Here is a 20,123-nt window from a genome sequence, read left to right on the forward strand (position 1 = left end):
GGCACATGTGTTATTTGTTTGAAACCCATTTATTTAATTACACAACGTTGTACTTGTTATCCTTTTTTTAAGTTATGTCCTTTTTCCTGACACTTCTCTCTTTACAACTACCATCTATCATTTAAAAAAGAAGTTCTTTTTTAATTAAATGAAGGACATGCCTTTTGTAAAATAATACAATTCCTCACGGCATGGTCCTCAGGTATACTGACAATAAAACACACATAAGGAACACTGACTTTCAGGTTTTTGTAAACTTTTATTTGACTACAAGGACAACATTATGAATGGTGCAGTGCACAACTTGACAAGTAGACTGCTGCCATCTAGTGTTTCTTTTTTGATACACAATTCAAATCTTACAACCATCTTAGCTCATTAAATGAGAACATGTAATGTATTCAGGGCAGGGCTGGCTTTTTCGTCATTTAAGTTTTTAGGCGCTTCAAATACATAATGATTTCATATTTAAAGTAGTAGGCTAAGTTTTAAGTAGCCTAATATAAATCAAAGTTGTTGTTGTTGTTTTTTGCAGGAAATACAATGGCCAAACTTTTTTCTTTACAATGTTCACATGCAAAATATCAAATATAATATGGGAAAATCAAGTTTCACAATAGATTTGTTTTAAACTAAACTCAATTATCCACATGATGTATCCACGGAAACAAATCCAATATTCGTCTTGTCATATGATCCAATGTCATCTGTGGTGAAAATGGCGATTTAGGCCCACAGCTCGCTGACTCAACGCCAGGCTGTGGATTACTGTTATATTACTGCAGGACGGAAACAATGCTGAGGACCCACCCACCTCCGAGACTCCACTCTCTACACTGCTCGTCTCTTCCTCAATCTGAAGTCCGTGGCCGATAAGTAAGTAAATCTTTTTCACTGTAAACACCCGCTAAATATCTGTACTTCACTGCGTTTCATGCGACAGCGAAGTAGCCTACAACATTACTTGGATAGCGTTGAAGGTGTAGGATTACTATGTGGATTACTGAGGAATGTAGGAAATTAGCCTCGCATCACAGTTGGTGTGGGGTTGCTCAACACCAGCGAACAACGTTTCCTCATAGTAAAAGTCTTAATATGGCGAACGGAAATGTTATACTGTAGCTAACGTAGTATTTGTTTGCACCATGGATGTATAAAGAGAACCATGATAAATGCAAAACGTTGTCTTGAAGTATCTTGTCACGCTAACGGACCGCAGGATACTATTCGACATCAATGACGATGTTAGCGTAACGTTCAATGTTAAGTTAAATATCATTGCGTAGGCCTTTTATACTTTATTATTGACAGCTGCGGAAGTTACCTATTGTAAAATATTAGCGTTGGCGAATCTTGTAAATACAGGCCTTTGATAACATTGCTTTTTAATGGTGCTTTCCAGTGCTCCTCGTAAAAACAAGCAGGAACTGTAACTAGGCCTACTGAATGGCCATATTGGTGCTTTAAGGTAAGCCTGTAGGTCCGTGTATACTGGAGTGTTATAATTGTAAACTTTAACAAAAGCAGCAATCTGATCTCAACTAGTTCGCTGTATAAATCGAAAGTGTAAAACATGTAAACCACGTCGGGCATTTCAATCGCGTGTATTACTACAAATAAATAAATAAACGAACAAATATGTACTTTTTTAAATTTACGTTTAGTAATCAAATGCCGAATATTCTTATATCAATCATATCATTGCTCATACGTCACTCATACCATATATTGTCTATCCTTGGGGTCATACATATGTGGTGTGGTGGAAATTCTGATAATTACAAGAGCATTTAAAAGCATCACCAGTGTCATCAACGGTCCAAAGGAAGGGACTTGAAAGGGAGTGTCAACAAAAAAACGCCCTTCATGAAGTCACTAGGCTTGTTTGAGACACATTGCGGCTCGCCTCGAAAGTAGACGAGAGTAGCCGATCGCAGCCGGGGGAGGTCTCAAAAAGCTCGCCTGAAGTCGGACAGCTCGGAGACGGCTTCTTCATCTTCTTCCTCTTCTTCTCTCGGTTTTTTGGCGGATTGCAAACAACTTTAAGGTGCATACCGCCACCTCCGGAGTCGGCTTGACTCGGTTTGCATTTATAAAGAATGCACAAATGTGTTTAATCGTTAATGTCAGATATGTACTAAGTAAATACATTTGTTCCTGCTCAAGATTAGATTAAACTTTATTGTTATTGCACATATTACAGGTTCTGAGAGAACGAAATGCAGTTTAGCTTCTAACCAGGTGCAACAAGCAGTGAAGTGGAAAGTAATGTACACAATCTACACAGAATAACAAATAGAATGAATTGAATGATGAATAAACAGTGGGGTATGAATACACTAGATATCAGCCTGTGAGCAGTATGAACAGTGTGTAGGAATATGCTAAGATATATAACGTATGAAAACGGTAAGCAGTATAGTATAAAATATATAGATATTAATTTCATGATGATAAACATTGTGGAACAATGATGAAAAATGGGAATGGATGTGGCGACGTAAAATTGACACAAAACAACAACACACTTTTGCCAGCCAATTGGAGAGTTTCATCAGCAGCACGTGGTAAAAACCACCAATGAGCGCTCAGCTCGAGATACCAGCGAGCCGTTTCCCATCAAGCATTTCGCTTCCGCAGCTCGTGGAGAGCAACTGCGCCAACTCGCCTCGCTCTCAAGGCTGCAGGCGTCTTTGTCCCGCGAGATTTCAAAGTCTCATGTGGGCGAGCCTCCAGAGCAAGTCGGACAAAATGACTAACCATCATGCAACGCACTAGCAAGACGTTGATCGCAACTGCGCAGGTCTGCGCAGGTCTTGCTTGTCTCAAACAAGCCTACTACTTGCAGTGTGATTATATGGGCTCAGAACAGTCTCATAATACACACATGCGCACAGAAAGATTCACACTTGTATTTCATGATCCGCAAAAGGATTCACACTTGTATTTCCGGATCCACACTTGTGTTTTTCAATGCACACATAAATGTATTCCGTTTCATATACATGTAAATAAAATCCAAATACAGAAAAAAGTTTTACATGTGTATTTTTGATCTTCACATATTTGTTTTCCGTTTAAAACCTCTGAACCTGCAAACACAAACGGCTTTCTGTGCACGGATCGCTGTGCATTCGTGTGTGGTTTTTTTTTTAGACTCCCCTGACGGTCAGCCGATTCGTACTTGTAATTATTTCTATCTATAGCCAATCAGATGTCTAGGGTAGATTTCTTGCGTTCATGCGCTTCATGGACGCATTTTGCGCAGTCCGGAGCTGACAGCTCCATGGAGCCTGCCTGCAGGCGCTAATCTCAGGACACCCTCCACTCTCAGTACAGCGCCACTTTCCGAACAGGAAATGCACGCAAATACAAGCCTTTATATTATTAAGGTACAGCGCCACTTTCCAAACCATTGATGAATGCTTGTGTACACAAAAACGGCAGGCAAAACCGTTTTAAATGTGTGTTCCCTGTATGGCGAATACAGCTGCTTTATTTATGTCTTCTGTATGAAGTTGTTGTGAGTGTGGAGGGAGCAGCTACAGGTTAGTTTAGCCTAATCGATTAGTGCACTACGAAGCCAGTGCTAGACAGTGAACTGTCAACGGGGGGAGCCCCGCCGGTCATTATCGGCCGATATTCACTCTTAATAGTTTGATCGGTGCTCTCTATAAAGGCCAATCAGGAGAGCTGGATCTGATCGATATGGACATAAACGCGAGTGAAGTATAGCCGGACGCGAGAGAGAGAGAGATCAGATCAGCTGCTGAGTCTGACGGAGACACGCTGCTCTACATGATCACCTGATGCTCCGCCCTCTGTTTAGCGAGCTGACCGGACTGCGCAAAATCTTACCCTCGTGGAGGGGCGCTCATGTGATTGGCTTAGAATGAAGGAGACATCTGATTGGCTATAGATAGAAAAAATTACAAGTACGAATCGGCTGACCGTCAGGGGAGTCTCAAAAAACCCACACACGAATGCAAAGCGATCCGTGCACAGAAAGCTGTTTGTGTTTGCAGGTTCAGGGGATTTAAACGGGAAACTAATAAGTGAGGATCAAAAATACATATGTATCTGTATTTGGATTTTATTTACATGTATATGAAATGGAATACATTTGTGTGTGCATTGAAAAACACAAGTATGGATCCGGAAATACAAGTTTGAATCCTTCTGTGTGCAAGTGTGTATTATGAGACTGTTCTGAGCCCATATGATTATGTCCGCCTTAAAAACGATATGATGTATCTTTTGAATTCAGAATAATTACATCTGAACTTTTACCAGCACTACGTAACCGACATGTATTGTTCCTGTAATACTATAAACATGTCTTGTTTACAGAGGGAAAATGTTGAGTATTTGTAACATGTAATCATATTTACACAGTAATGAGAACTACTGAGATGACCTTGAACAGGTCTCACTGCAGTGTTTTTTTCTCCGAATCTGTCGTCTTGTGCGCATGTAAACCAAGTGTATTTACATTCTGTTAAATTATCTTATAAAGTAGCCAATTTTATCTTTGATTAGTATTTTTGCTTAGTTATGGGGTGACACAGACACCTAAACAGCTATGGTATTCCCTCTACAACTCTCAATTATACAGGGTTCTCTTTTAGTGTTTTTGCGAGAAAGGGAAGGAAACCAACTCTGTTTTAAAAAAATAAAAAATAAAAAAAAATGAGCACACTTTGTCATCACCACATGTTAAGGATTTAGGCAGATGTAAGTGGTGAATCTCTGCTGTCTTATGTGGTCACAAAGCTGTCAAGATTTATCTGCAAGAATGACCAGTGACATCCTTGCCTGAAGTTGCAGTTCATTCATTAACTTATCAGAGGAAGTGTAGGTGGAAGGTAACACATTTTATTAGGACCGAGGCACAGTGAGGGGTACAGTGAGGGGTAGAGTTCATCAGTTCATCATTTTTAGACCACTGTTTCAAAACCGATATTGGATTGATTTTATATTTGTTTGACTAAATTCAAAGAAAAGTTTGAAAGGAACGGGTCAATTTGGAGCAACACTAGCATTAGCTTTTTTCAGTCTGTTTTTAGTGCTGAACACATTCTGTAGTTTGTATCGTCTTTTGACACTCCATCATCGCGCTCCACCCAATACAAATCTATTTTAGTAGATCAGTAGAAATAGCCATGACATGGGACCTTTTTAAAAACCGATATTTCTCCAGAAATTCCAAGAAAATCAAGTGTTTTTTGTTTTAACGGGTGCTGCAGTCAAAAAGACTCACATCGCCCTCATACAACACATCGACAATGATGCATCATTATTTTGTCACTTTCAGGTTCTGAAGATGAGCTACCCAGGATACCCTCAGTCCGGTGGATACCCACCCCAAGCAGGGGGCTACCCACCACAAGCAGGGGGCTACCCGCCTCAACCAGGAGCATATCCACCCCAAGCAGGCGGTTACCCTCCAGCGGCAGGAGGCTACCCCCCAGCAGCGGGCGGCTACCCCCCACAGGCAGGAGGATACCCACCCCAAGCAGGCGGTTACCCTCCTGCAGCAGGTGGCTACCCCCCACAGGCAGGAGGATACGCACCTCAGGCTGGTGGTTACCCCCAAGCAGCAGGTGGATACCCTCCAGCAGCAGGGGGCTACCCTCCCCAGGCCGGGGGTTACCCTGCCCAGGCCGGGGGCTACCCTGCCCAGGCTGGAGGATACCAACCACCACCCCAAGCAGGAGGCTATCCTTCCATGCCTCCATCAGGTGAGCCTCCAAGATATTTTTGAATGTTGAGAACTTCCATGAAGTATTTCTCTCCTCACATAAATATATGGCTGAAACAAATAATATCAATGCCATCTATTAGTTTAAAAAAAAACCTATTCTATGCATTATACAAAGTCAGAATTGTCCTTTAAGTAAATAGTGTTTTGATTTTATGTCAATATTTTCCTTGCAGGTGGAGGCTGGGGTGCAGCACCAGGTGGCCATGGAGCGGTATATACATTCCTATCTCACTCTTTACCTCTGACCGGCCATATTACTAATAACATATGGACTGACTTCAGCTAAATCTTCTGTTTGCTCAAATCACCTTATCTCCTACGTAAACCCTATTTGCTATATAGAGTTTGTAACCAAGCACCTAAAACTTAACACTAACAGTTGTCCTCTGTTTGCAGCCGGGAGGGGCTCAGCAGGGATATCCAGGGGGCCCGGCTCCGGGCCAGCCCATGCCAAATTACCCAGGAGCCCCTGCGACTAACCCCTCAGTGCCTGGATATGGAAGTGGAGCTCCGTCCCAACCTCACGCACCTGCCATTTCTGTAAGATGCCTTTGTTGTTACCGTAGGACTTCTCTAAAACTATGTTCCAATGCACATACAGGCAGATACTGTGCAGTATCTTATATGTTTCTTATCTTTTTTTAAATTTATAAATAGAAAGGATACAGGGGTTCTTTAAAAGACTTTCAAGGGGCTGATCCACTGAGGGATGTTGAGGTGCTCCGGAAAGCTATGAAGGGTTTTGGTAAGTAAACAGGGTTTATTTGGATATGCTAAACCCAACATGGTTATTTTTCCCTCAACATGAATTAATCCTGAATAATGTTTTTAACAGGCACTGATGAAAACGCCATCCTTGAACTTCTGGGAAGTCGTACCAGCAAGCAGAGGGTTCCAATGGTAGCAGCCTATAAAACAACTTATGGGAAGGTACGTTTTCTAACATTTAAGATGTCTTTTAATTGAAATGAATCACTTTAATCTGTTCCTTCTCATTGACCCTGTAACTCTGTCTAAACCGAACCCTGCTCTTACGGGATTTTCTTTTCTTAGGATCTTCTCCACGATCTGAAGTCTGAGCTCACTGGAAACTTTGAGAAGCTGGTTCTCGCTATGGTGAAGAGTCCGAACCACTTTAATGCAACTGAACTCAGGGAGGCAATACAGGTTGGAAACTCAAGTTATTTTCTTAGCAGATCCTCCATTTTGTTTGTGTTGTGAGAGAAGGAGAGGAGAATTAAAGCAAACAAATCCTCTGAATGCAAGTGAATATCAGAGAAGTTGAAACATGAGTCTGATCACCACTAAATGTTCAAACTCTCTAAAGCAGGTTGTGTGTTCATGTCTTACTGAGGCTTTTCTATATTTTGACAGGGCGCAGGAACTGATGAGTCTTGTCTGATTGAGATCCTTTCATCACGCTCCAATGCAGATATTCTTGAAATCAACAACATTTACAAAGCTGGTGAGTTTATATTCTTAATTATAAATGTTGTGTTGTATGATCATGATATTCAAACTGTGAACAGCAACTTACACATTAAGAATGTTTAGCTAGTACAAAAACATCGCTGTACTCATAGACTCTACCCACCAGTATTGATCACACACCTACTCACCCGCCCACCCTCTACTTCAGCTGCTATAAAACAAGTACACACAGAAACAAGACACCACGAGATCTAAAAAACTACAAACTAAAAGAAGCCCATTAGAAAACATCAACAGGTTATTTACAAAAATGCTTAGCCAATTAACATGAGTTAACACAGAAGATTAAAAGGAATGCTTCTGATCTCTTTATGGCGTCATCAATTATAAATATAGTTAAAATTAGGATGGATCAAAGACAAAAAATATGTAAAGAATTTGACTATCAATTTGAGGTTTACAGATATCTATCATATTAATTTCTTATACCTATTCTCTAATCTTTATTTAAAATACAACACAGGCCCTTAATACGTCAATTGTCAAACTACTTAAAGTTTTTTTGTATTTATTTATTTGAAAATCAGTTTAAAAATTATATGAAATATTAGTAGGCATGTTAAAAATGTTTTATTTTATTTTAGCCTGTACAATTACCCTTCTATTTGTACATGGAACATTATTTAAAGAAGTAGGGTCTCACTGAATTGCAAATATTATGCAAATGAATTTCCCTAAAAAGCCACACCTTCCTTCCAGAGTACGGGAAGAAACTGGAGGACGCCATCATCAGCGACACCTCCGGTCATTTCCGCAGACTCCTGGTTTCTCTCTCTCAGGTAGTTTCTTCATGCTCATTCATTTTAAGCTCTCTCAAAACGAATTTGAAACTTCAAGTGTTGATACTAACAATGTATTCCTCCTTCGCAATGTATTTTTAACACAACATGCCATACTCTCACTAGGGCAATCGTGACGAGAGGGAGACTGTTGATGTCGCCTTGGCCAAACAGGATGCTCAGGTACCGGTTTTCAGTTGGTTTGTGCTTCTAACATCATCAAGTCCGATCTTGTTTCTTTTTTATTTATGTGTGTCTGTGTTGTGGACAGAAACTGTATGCTGCAGGGGAAAATAAAGTTGGAACTGATGAGTCTCAGTTTAATGCCATCCTGTGCGCTCGCAGTAAGCCTCACCTTAGAGCAGGTAAGTCATTTACTGTCTTTATTGAGCATATCCATATGACTGATGTTTTTCCAGTGCCATAAACACACATTTTGACCTTTTTTACATATGTTTTATTTAATATTATGACTAACTGTCACGCCTGTGATTCTGGTTTTTATTAGTCTTCCACGAGTACCAGCAGATGTCTGGGAGAGACATTGAGAAAAGCGTCTGCAGGGAAATGTCTGGCAATGTGGAGTCTGGCATGGTGGCTGTGGGTACGTTCTTTGGGTCTCTTTTTCCAAACTGAAGTAGCTTTCCAAACCTGTTGAAGCTTTAAGTAGATATTGAAGGCATTCGTCAAGATGTTTGTTTAGAAGGGCTTTCCTGATAACAAATATCTTACTGGTGCAAACAGGCGCCTGTTTGACCTCGATACCTTATTGATACTTGATGATGGTCAAAAGCAAACTCTCTAAAAATAGAACATGTTTATAGCTGCATCAGAAAACACTTATTGATAGACAATCATTGTGGGGTGTTTGTAAAGGGCACAGGGTCAGATTGATAACTAGAGTTACAGCCATTTTACTAAGCATTTTAGTTATTTAATTTAGGCAACACCTACAATTACTTGGCACCCAATTACAAGAAACAAATAGTATCTTCAAAGGGATTTTGAGCTTTGTCCAAATATGTTATGTCTTAAATATCGTGTGGATTAAATGAAGAAGTGCACAGAATTGTTTTGCACATAGAAAATGCAAATGTGGAATTAGTTGTTCTGTTTGTGCTGTTATTTATTATTAAAAAAAGTGGCAGAGAAAAAAAACCTGTTGGCAGTGGCAATAACATAAAACAGATAAATAAAGATACAGCCACCTCTCTTATTATAGTGTAGTTACGATTTAGCTGCATTATATGTGAATGTTATAATGCTGTAAGCCTCAAGCAATCTGCTTCTTTACAATGTCTTGTATGTATTTCCCTTTGTAAAACAATAGTGCACCATTTTATGCAGATTTATCCAAGACTCATTTGTTTACATCTTCTCCTTTTTCCTAGTGAAATGCATCAGGGACACACCTGCCTACTTTGCAGAAAGGCTTCACAAGGCCATGCAGGTAAAGCTGTTTTCTATAATCTCATTTTATTCTAATAATCACAAACCAACCGCCTCTTGCAGTGACACTGTTGTTGGTAATATTCTACTGCTACAGTAAATGAAAGTGTCACACTGTGTTGTGTTAACAGGGAGCAGGGACCAAGGACACAACCCTGATCCGTATCATGGTGTCTCGCTCTGAGATTGACATGTTGGACATCAGACAGGCGTATGTGAGGACTTATGGAAAATCCCTGTACACACACATCTCAGTAAGTCCTACAAACCAACTTATTTTGACAAAACTTTTCATAATGTCTGATCATTTAAAATTCATACTTCCTTTGTTTCGTTTCTCAGGGTGATACCTCCGGCGATTACCAGAAGCTGCTGTTGAAGCTGTGTGGAGGCACAGACTAAAGGAAATGGAGATAAGCCTTCATAGGGACAAAATAAATGTCCCCACTGAAACAATGTTATAGGAGCTTATATCACCTCTGATGCATGCAGTCAATCAATATTAGTTTTGTATTCTCTTCAGTTGCATGATTTTCTTTTTTCTACAGTATTGTAGTATAAGATTGCCAAATAGTCTTTTTTTTTTTTATATATATATATAAAGACACCGTAGATAGCTTTGACATTTTTGGGTTGAAGTCCTAAATAAAAAGTGGGTGCTTGAAAATCACACAATATAAATTAACTATATCATAGTATTTAAATTGTCCATTAAACAGCTTGACTGGTTTTATTAGAGAAAGGAAAAATATATTTTCAGAAAATCTAAAGATACAGAATGAGGCAAATTTCTGGTTTATTTAACAAAGTACATATACAAGAAATATCAAATCCATTACTTTATACATGCATTGATTCTTTGTAACTATGGTAAAAGTTACCTCACGCCAATCATTTCAACTGTGTACAAGTTTATATTATATACCAGGTTGTCGGAGACTATTATACAAGATTTATCAAATTATGTATGACTGAATCTCACATAGAGTAGATGTAATCATTTAATGCTTATTCAACAAGCCAAAATTCAATTCTGGCTTATTTGATGTAATGTAAGAAATAACAATCTGCATTCTTATTTTTTCTCTATACTGCTGCTTGCAAGTCTATGCAATTTTGCTTTTGACTTTATATCTTCTATATCAGCTTTACAAAACTCTTCTGTAAACCTTTCCAAACATTGTTACACATTTACAGACAAGGTTGACTTTTTCCTGAATGCTGAAAAGCCAAAGCCTAAAGACAGACCTGGTGTGCCTTTTGTCAGGGCCGCCGTATAAACTTCAGTTGGTCAATGTTTAACTGTGGTTAATCTTTAAAAAAAACTATCTATAATCGTCCTTGCACAACTGCAGAAATGCCATACTTACATTACTTAATGGTCAATGTTTTGTTTTTAAAGTGTCCTTTACAGGTTTGTATGTTTTACTACCAGTAGAGGGCTCTTGATTCACATGAAATGTAATTTTTTTTGTTTGGCTTGAACTGAATATCTGTTGCACTAACTCTGCAATGATCGCTGTTACATGTTAATGGTATAAATTGAATGGATGCTATGTAAGTTTTACAACATTTTAGTCCCAGACTATTGAGACTTAAAACAGCCACTTTTAATTTCATTAAAAAAAAAGCATAATAACATTTTGGCATATCTGGATTTTCTTTGTGAAATGGAATCATGTGTTTTGCATCAAACATTGACTGTGAATTTTTTGCTCTGAGGCGACGCACAATGAGACATTTGCATTTCAAAGACAGCCTCATTTTAACCACCTTGGTCTGTACCAGTGAGGCGCCCCCCATCCTCAGAGCATCACAAGCTGCACGTTTTGTAAAAGGTGCGAGTAATGTGGCTTACATAAGTGAAGTCTCTGTGCCTTGCTGTTTAATCTGAGAGGGGGAGAACATGCCCAGGTTTGCTTTGCAGCACAAGTGATATGGCACAAAGAGCTTTCCTCAGGGCTATAAATAGGGTCCATATTGGAGACACGGATGTCCTAAAGTCTTTCTGGTTTGCTTGCTTGCCTCAAAGTGCAGCCTCAGAGGGGTTGTGCTGGGGAGACAAATGACCTCACCAAGCCTCACTTCTTCTACACCTTTCTCATTTAGCTACTTCTCACACACTCAAAATGAAAAGCCCGCACCAGAACAAAGAGAGATGAATATTTGATGTTTGTGTATTTTCTCTCCAGCCCAGACTGTGTGCCGTGATACCCCCTGAAATATATAGGTCAAGAGGAAATCAGTGGGCCCTCCCATTTGGCTTTCACTTTTAGAGACAAAACAGAACACTTTCCTGATCCTTGATTTTTAGAAAAAGTGCTTTAATTATTTACATGTGGACTTGATGCACCCTTTCTGGGACTTGATCACACTTGGATACACACGCATGCGAGGGATGCATGCATATGTTTTATTGGAGATCTCAGATGTGCGTATGGGAGTCGTGTCTATCGACAGTGTCTGTCTACAATAGTCTCTCCACTTTAAAGAGTCCTCTCCTGCTGATGTTCAGGTGTATATCAGTATGTAGGGTCTCCACTTTAAAGAGTCCTCTCCTGCTGATGTTCAGGTGTATATCAGTATGTAGTGTCTCCACTTTAAAGAGTCCTCTCCTGCTGATGTTCAGGTGTATATCAGTATGTAGGGTCTCCACTTTAAAGAGTCCTCTCCTGCTGATGTTCAGGTGTATATCAGTATGTAGTGTCTCCACTTTAAAGAGTCCTCTCCTGCTGATGTTCAGGTGTATATCAGTATGTAGTGTCTCTACTTTAAAGAGTCCTCTCCTGCTGATGTTCAGGTGTATATCAGTATGTAGTGTCTCCACTTTAAAGAGTCCTCTCCTGCTGATGTTCAGGTGTATATCAGTATGTAGTGTATCTACTTTAAAGAGTCCTCTCCTGCTGATGTTCAGGTGTATATCAGTATGTAGTGTATCTACTTTAAAGAGTCCTCTCCTGCTGATGTTCAGGTGTATATCAGTATGTAGTGTCTCTACTTTAAAGAGTCCTCTTCTGCTGATGTTCAGGTGTATATCAGTATGTAGTGTCTCTACTTTAAAGAGTCCTCTTCTGCTGATGTTCATGTTTATATCAGTATGTAGTGTCTCTACTTTAAAGAGTCCTCTCCTGCTGATGTTCAGGTGTATATCAGTATGTAGTGTCTCCACTTTAAAGAGTCCTCTCCTGCTGATGTTCAGGTGTATATCAGTATGTAGTGTCTCTACTTTAAAGAGTCCTCTTCTGCTGATGTTCCAACCCAGTCTCACGGCATTTCGTGTTCACTAACACGATTTTTAATCTATTGATTCGTGTTCACCATCACGATTTGCCCCTTTTTTTCGTGTTGCACAGCACGATTTTAAAAGCAATGTATTTCTACTGGTAACGTGTTTCGTGCCTGCAGGCTGCAGCATGTCTTTTTCTCCGGTCGGATCGTGGAAGACCGGAAGCTGTGTGGTTCATAAAAACATGTTCTTACTCAATATCAAGCCACAATTATTGCTTTTATTTTAAATCGTATAATTTCGGACTTTTGTTGCCGTCTGTGAGGAAAATAAATGGGGCTCAGAGCCTCAGAATACTGAAATCTGTATTTTTAAATCTTTTTTTCCTTCTAATTTGTTATTCTTTTGAAAGTAACACAGTGTTATTTACTCACCAATAACACACAATTATCCTTGCTTTTATTTATTGGTTTAATTCCATAATCTCGGGCTTTTTTGGTGTCCGTCAGGAACTGAATTTCAAAATAAAAATAACCGGAAACAGACGTAGGCCTATAAGGGACATTTCGAGCATCATTGCGATTGTCAACATTTCTGAGTTTAGGATGGCCGAAGACACTACACTACCCATAATCCCCAGCTATCGTTTGGGACTACAGTTCCCGTAAGGTTACGCAGAGCGTCAAACAGCTGTGTGAAATGGAACGAAACCATGCCAGACTATCCAAAACTGGAATCGAACACCGCTCCAGAACTACACATGCTGGCTATTGTGTTTCGCAAAATGTTCTATGGGACGTCTCTACTGAACGTTTTCGTTTTTCCCACAATTAGAAGTTGCCATTATTAAACACATTGGTGTTATCAAATGTAAAACATATAATTAATAAATGGGTGAAAATCACTTGTGTCCATAATCAGCCCCCTGCAAAAACAGCGCTGGAAAGAGCAAATGGAGCGAAATGAGGCATGGCATTTGATCTAATTATAAACTTGATATAATATGTGGTAAACTGAAGAGCCCTTTGGGAGCCGAAAGAGCCGGCTCTTCTTGGTGAGCCGAGCCAAATGATCCGGCTCACCAAGAAGAGCCGGAATTCCCATCACTACCCGGCACTTGACTGATGTTATATCGCTTTGCATTCTGGGTTAACAGACTGGAAAGCGATCGGTCGCTTTTTCTGTCAATCAAGTAAACTCCTGAATTAAGTGGCAGGGAGGACAAGGGAGGAGGGATCAAAACCTGTTTTGTCTATTTTAACGGAGCTTGATTTTTTTTATTTTAATGAATGACTCGCGGTCTACCAGCATTGCCCCCGCGGTCGACCGGTCGACGTACTGGGCACCTCTGGTCTACATCATTGATGGGAGCTGTGAAGGTCAGCCTTTGAATTAGCCTTCACACTTCTGGAGATTTCTCTTACTCTAAATGACAATATATAAGATTTTGGTAGGACGTTTTGGGTGACTAAATGAATGATGAAATAGCTTTTTTTTGTAATACTTATTAATACCAAATTGTATGGAAATATACAATTGTTTGATATGGTAATCATTTTTTAGAAAACTCCTAATACAAGAATGAACATGAAATACCTAAAGGAAGTATCTCGTCAACTATTTCACAGATGGATTCAACCGTAATCTGAATAAAAAATCCAATTGTATTGAGATTAGTCCACGTTTTACCTTAATGCACGTCACCACCACTGGCCTCTAATGTTAATACTGTTTCATAGACAATCAGTATAAGTACGCCTTGACTAAATTGTTGATTTGCAGTGGATTTTTTTTCTGCAGTTAGGGGACATTTGGTTGCCAGGGACATAATCCTGCTTTAAACTTCATGAGTGCATATAAGCAAATTACAAAACCAAAGGATTAGATGAACAACACATAATGAGATGCAGCAGCAGATATCAGTAGCAGCCTGCAGAGCTTCAACATACTCAGCTTGAGGTTCATCCTCCAATATTTGATCAAATATGCCTGAACAACCAGCGTTTCGCTTCTCATGCACTGATTCGCTTGCTGAACAGCCAATCAGAGTGATTTCTTTGTCCGACTGCCTGTTGCCGACGCACGGCCGATTCAACATGTTGAATCAACATGTTGAATCGGCCGTGCGTCGGCCATGAAAGGCCAAATAAGGCAGTGCGGGACACACCAAATTGAGTTTGGGCGACAGGGCACGCACGCTTCGTCGTCCGACTAACGGAGCGTCCACACTACAGCTTCAAAAATAGCTTGGAGCTGGGCGTGTCTGGAGCTTGGGGATTTTATTCAAGCAACACGGCCAACAACCAATCACATGAATCTCCCGCCCCCGACATACAAAGCAAAAAACCCCGGGGATTGTATGGGAGCAATATATATATAAACTCCCCAAACAGGCGAAAACCTACCAGTTTCACCCACTGTCTCTGCCACCTCCCTCCATGCCTGGTTCCTCCGGTTTGTATCCCGGTAGGTGAAGAGGGTCTGGTCATACAAAACCGGGTGATTCGCTACGGCGATAGTTAGTTTCTCCTCCGACTTTTTTTGAAATATAGAAATGAACGGCGGGATATCTCTCCCAGCTTAGACGCGGTTTGATTTGCTACGGCTTCAGCTGTCAGATTTTGGGAAACGGGATTTGATTGGCTGGCGCTGGCTACTCCGGCGTCTCAGGCGACAGAAGTTGAACATTGTTCAACTTCTGTCGCCTGAGACGGACCGCTCTGCTACCCACAATTCAGTTCGGCGAAAAAGCGCGGCTACGTGACGTCACCCCATTGAAAGTGAATGGGCAGATTGGAGCTTTCGACGCTGTCGACGCTGTAGTGTAGACGGGCCGTGACGAAAACGGCCGATTTCGGCCTGGTGTGTCAGGGCCTTAAGAGCCTCTGATTTCAATCCAATGTGAGTGTTTCAGGAGTTAACATAATTCCTAAACATACCAGCTAGTTTTCTTGGTGAGCGCCAAATGGATTTCCCATGCTGAAAAATAAATAATTTGAGTTTTTACGTAACCAATTGCATTGTGAAAGCTGTGCTAAACTTAAGTGGGGAAATGTATAGGCACACTGTGTACCATATTAAGCTTTAAAGCCAGACCCGGTGTGCTCTGGCTAGCTCCAGATGAGAGTCACAATCCTCATAAAGGCAATACACCGAATCCCCTTAATAATAAAGACCATAGTCAGCAATTATGGTGAACAAGCTCTAATTATAGCTCCACTTTCAGCATTTCTGCCGTTCGGCTGTCTGTACTGAGACTAGATAAGCACATATAGATAATCTTATACGTGACTTCATTGTCTGCATTTAGAGCATTTCAGTCTTAAGGATATCAGTCTTAAGTGACGTCGGCCTCCTTTGAGATCTGATGGATTATGTGGAGCAGAAGAAAGCTCACAGAGCTGGGCAGATGTGTCAGGGGAAAATCCAGATGAGGAACAGGCAACTATACTTACGCATCAGATCAGGAGCTATACAATATTCTTGAGATAAAAAAATTATGAAAAAAAGCGTCGGATTTCGCTTTTATTAAGAGCATATTCAGATCCATATAATTCATGTGTTGTGTCAATAACACGATTCACTGAATATTCTGATGTCATATAAGCGCACATTTCCTCTCATATAATCACCAACTGACAGAAAACACAGAAATTGAAGAACAGTTTTGCTGTTGTGTTTTTGAGAGCAGTGTTTCTCAATCATTTTGACATGTGAACCCCTCAGTAGAGATTATGGCCTTAGTGTTGCATGAATTGTGATAAGTTTAACTAAACTGACATGTTTTCTGCTTGAAATTGAGAGTTGTAAGAAGTAATGAGGTAATAGGCATTAATCATCCAAATGCATACTCAAGTACTTCAATACTACACTTTTACTCCACACAAGTTTATAGGGAAACATGGTACTTTTTACTCCACTGCATTTAATGACTTTACAGATTCGTATTTTAATACAAATCCATACACATATGATTAGATTATTTTATCATATTATATTATTTTATCGCTTTATTATTTTTGAATATTGAATATCAAATAGTTAAAATGTGCTTCACCTAGCCTAAAATATATTATGATCACATTGGTCACATTGGTTAATGACACTCTTTTAGTAATAAATACTAATACCACCGTGAATATTTAGTTTTAAGTAAAAGCCCTGCATTTAAAACATTGCTTAAATATCAAAGTATAACCATTAAAATATAAATTACCAACAAGAAAAACGTATTTATTATGCAAAATGACCTATTTCAAAATAATATATCAAAAATATTAGAGTGGCGAAGTCCCTCCCCTTCCGGGGGAGCTCCGTTTGAATTGTTGATGTTGATGTTTGTCAATTTAAAAGATAATTTTCCAAGCCAAAACAATTAAAATGTGTCGTAAAACTGTGAAGTAACACATTTTGTTGTGTGAAACGCTTAATGAACTACTTCTCTGGTCTCGCAGACTCTCACAACAACACACCTCACCAAGATGGCCGTCACTACTGTCTTGTCAAAAAAGTGATTGACTACCCTCACTATCAACACATCCAGAAGAATGTCATGCAAAGCTGCCTGCCTTCCTTTGATTCTCTCTGAACTGCCTGATCTTTTTAATGTTTAATGTCAACCATTTGTGCAGATAGCATGAAGTAGAACAGATCGCCGATGCTAATGTAGCGTTAGCATTTCTCCCCCGGGCTTAAATGGTGTATTATAGAATGATCACCGGTGTGACAGTACTCTTCAAAGGGTTCACGAAATATGACTACTACTCTTACTGTTTAACATTGTGGGTTACTTGATGTTACTTGATGTTAAGGCTAATACAAATGACAAGGCTAAGACTGTAATGCTAACTAACGTGCTTGCTACTAGCAAACTTGATCCAGCCAGCCACTCCTGGTCCTTTCATCAGACGGGAAGCGAAAGAACGAGCAAGACCCATTGCTGGTATGATAACAACCTGGTACTAAGCACACAGGCATCTTGTTAAAGTTATCTTATTTTAGCTAAAGCTATCTCTTTAGCGGAGGAATATAATTGTGACATCAGTTATGACATCACTTACGCGACTCTGGGATTTGTAGTCTTTCTAGTTGCGTATTTTTCAATAGTCTTATATTTCAACAGTTTTACGACAAACTGTGACTTTTTTGACATGGAAATGATTTTTTAAGATTGACAAACATCATATGTGTAATTCGTGGCACAAATCAAATGGAATCGGAAGATAAGTTTTCTCTCTCCATTGACTTCAATACATATTTTTTCCGAAATAAGGTCCCATGGACCGGAAGTAGATGGGCGTGACTTTACCACTCTTTTTTTTATCATAATTATAATTAATGCATTAAAGTGTGCATCAATTTCATTTTGCTGCTAAATAATTGTTTTACTACAATGCTAGTATATAATAATAGTAATATAATAATAATAATAATAATGTATAAATTGATTCATATGTTGTATAAATAATCTTAATCTCCATAGTTACTCAACCTATGTGTGTACAAATGTGCCATAAGTGTAATGCTATCAAACATTTTTGGAAAAAGTGCAATATTTTCCCCCTGAAATGTTGTGGAGTAGGCTACAACATAAAGCAACATAGTAAAACAAAGGAATTACTAAACCAAAATACAAGCACCAATTTTTTTTTAGAAAATACAGAACTTTTAAACAAAATTATCTCTGCGCCAAAGTGGTGTATTTTATATGGTTTTAAGCGACAGGGAACCAGGTGCGTCTAAAACAAGCCCCGCCTACTTTTACCTTAAATGTCCATTCCACGGAAATATGATTGGCACAGCGCTACAGCTGCTTGAACGGTGAGACATGGCGGAGTTTGTTGCCTAACACACAGAGAGCGAGGGCTCTTAGGGAGTTTTAAACACTTTCCAACATGTCGAAATAACTTGTTTTCAGGACTACAATGTCTTCGAAACGTGTGCGGAGTGGAGCTTAAAGAGGCAGAGCCGTCTTTTTTGTCGGGAAGGACGGAGCGGCGGTAGGGAAAATGTGTTGTCATTTTCGTGCAGTCAACAGCCTTGGGCAACAAATATGGCTACTTCTTGTGTATCCTTCAATTCGGGTTGAAAACCGTCCCGACTAGGCCGAAGGGGGTAGTTTCGGGGAGTTACGACAGTAGCACGAAGTGAAGTTGACTAGGCATTAGAAACGTAAAGAAGCTGGATTTGTCCCGAAGCTGATTTCGCTGGTTAAACCGACGCGGAGCTAAACAGAGATGGAGCCCAAGCATAAAGAGTTGTTGGAGAAATGTTACCAGAACTTGGTGGAGTCGATAACAGATGCGGACCAAGTTGTGGATGTTTTGGATCACTGCGGGACCCTCAGTCAGTCTGAACGCTACGAGCTGGGACACAACTGCTCCTCCAACGCGGAAAAAGTGGACCTTCTCCTGAAGATACTGATAAGTAAGGAGAGAGACCATTTCGCAGAGTTTTGCACGGCCCTGGAGAAGACGCACCCTCACCTGCACTCGGTGCTGCTCAATGGCTCCGGACCAGTGGACCACACCACTGGTAAGAAGCTATGTATGTGGTGCATAACAATGAAGCAGTGCGTTGTCGTGCTGAAAATTAAATGATATAGAATGGAAGCATACACGCTATGCTTGTTGTGTTTTTATGGTGTGTCAAAGGGAATTGTGTCCTGTACATTTTGGTTTGGATCCTGCTCTGGGTATGATCTAACCGACATTAGGAGTATTGACCATATGACAACTTGATGAAGGGCAGGACTTTTCCTTTGGGCAAGAATACAGAGTGAGGGAGAGAGAGGGCTTCACAATCATGTGACCTGATGCTTATTTACACTCGCACTACTGTGCTTGTTTCCCTTTTCCATGTCACTAAAAGCATTGCCTGCCAGCTCTTTGTGAAATAATTTAATGGACCTAAAAAGACTCAAACAATCGATGTAGTGACTGCATGGCTGCCTGAAGTTATGTGTGTTTGAATCAATAACCCACTGTCACAGTCAAATGAATGAGTGAAGAATGAAATGTGTGTTAATGCAAACAGTCACTTACTTTAGAGTGAGATTTATAAAGTAGGCTATTGAATTTTTGATTTGTGTCAAGCACAGTTATTTTCCTTATCTTTGCCCAGCATTATCTATTACCGTTTTGTTTTATATTGAACAATGCCCATCCCACATCTTCTAAATGCTTTTCAGGCTGCAGCAAATTATTTGTATTAACTGATACACTGCTGGATCTATTAAATGTAAACAAATGGTGATCACTTTTCCCTCACAAAATTAGTTGCTTTTTAATGTTCTATATTTTTATTGATAATTTGTACTTTTTATAACTGTAAACGGTTTTGCATTTATTTTGCTCAATAACCAATTTAAACTATGTGGATCAGCTGTTCGATTAGCCATCTTCCTATTTCAGCA

General features: G+C 39.7%; 2 protein-coding genes across 5 annotated transcripts in view; both read left to right on the forward strand.

Moving 5' to 3' along the window:
- The first annotated feature begins 718 nt into the window (after nucleotides 1-718).
- On the forward strand, nucleotides 719-11,124 carry LOC117464690 (annexin A4-like). Its single transcript, XM_034107263.2, has 15 exons — nucleotides 719-876; nucleotides 5,315-5,741; nucleotides 5,938-5,975; nucleotides 6,161-6,304; nucleotides 6,422-6,509; nucleotides 6,600-6,694; nucleotides 6,818-6,931; nucleotides 7,139-7,229; nucleotides 7,955-8,034; nucleotides 8,161-8,217; nucleotides 8,306-8,399; nucleotides 8,543-8,638; nucleotides 9,426-9,484; nucleotides 9,615-9,737; nucleotides 9,826-11,124. The coding sequence occupies exons 2-15, from the start codon at nucleotides 5,324-5,326 to the stop codon at nucleotides 9,883-9,885; spliced, it is 1,557 nt and encodes a 518-aa protein (XP_033963154.1). The 5' UTR covers nucleotides 719-876; nucleotides 5,315-5,323; the 3' UTR covers nucleotides 9,886-11,124.
- Nucleotides 11,125-18,517: 7,393 nt separating this feature from the next.
- Nucleotides 18,518-20,123, forward strand: part of LOC117464760 (disks large homolog 5-like) — a 28,290-nt gene continuing 26,684 nt past the window's right edge. For all 4 annotated transcript variants that reach the window (XM_034107411.2, XM_034107412.2, XM_034107414.2 and 1 more), the window contains exon 1: nucleotides 18,518-19,243. In XM_034107411.2, the coding sequence (XP_033963302.1) occupies nucleotides 18,946-19,243 (298 nt within the window). In that variant the 5' untranslated portion in view covers nucleotides 18,518-18,945. The remainder of the gene's footprint in view (nucleotides 19,244-20,123) is intronic.

This window comes from Pseudochaenichthys georgianus, chromosome 19 (assembly GCF_902827115.2).
Source record: "Pseudochaenichthys georgianus chromosome 19, fPseGeo1.2, whole genome shotgun sequence".
In the NCBI taxonomy this organism is placed as follows: Eukaryota; Metazoa; Chordata; class Actinopteri; order Perciformes; family Channichthyidae; genus Pseudochaenichthys; species Pseudochaenichthys georgianus.

Bases quoted from the DNA above. Each gene is read 5' to 3' on its own strand.
- LOC117464690 (XM_034107263.2), top strand. From the start codon at position 5,324: ATGAGCTACCCAGGATACCCTCAGTCCGGTGGATACCCACCCCAAGCA. The intron at 8,035-8,160 runs GTAGTTTCTTCA...TACTCTCACTAG, and splicing joins TCCTGGTTTCTCTCTCTCAG to GGCAATCGTGACGAGAGGGA. The intron at 8,400-8,542 runs GTAAGTCATTTA...GGTTTTTATTAG, and splicing joins TAAGCCTCACCTTAGAGCAG to TCTTCCACGAGTACCAGCAG.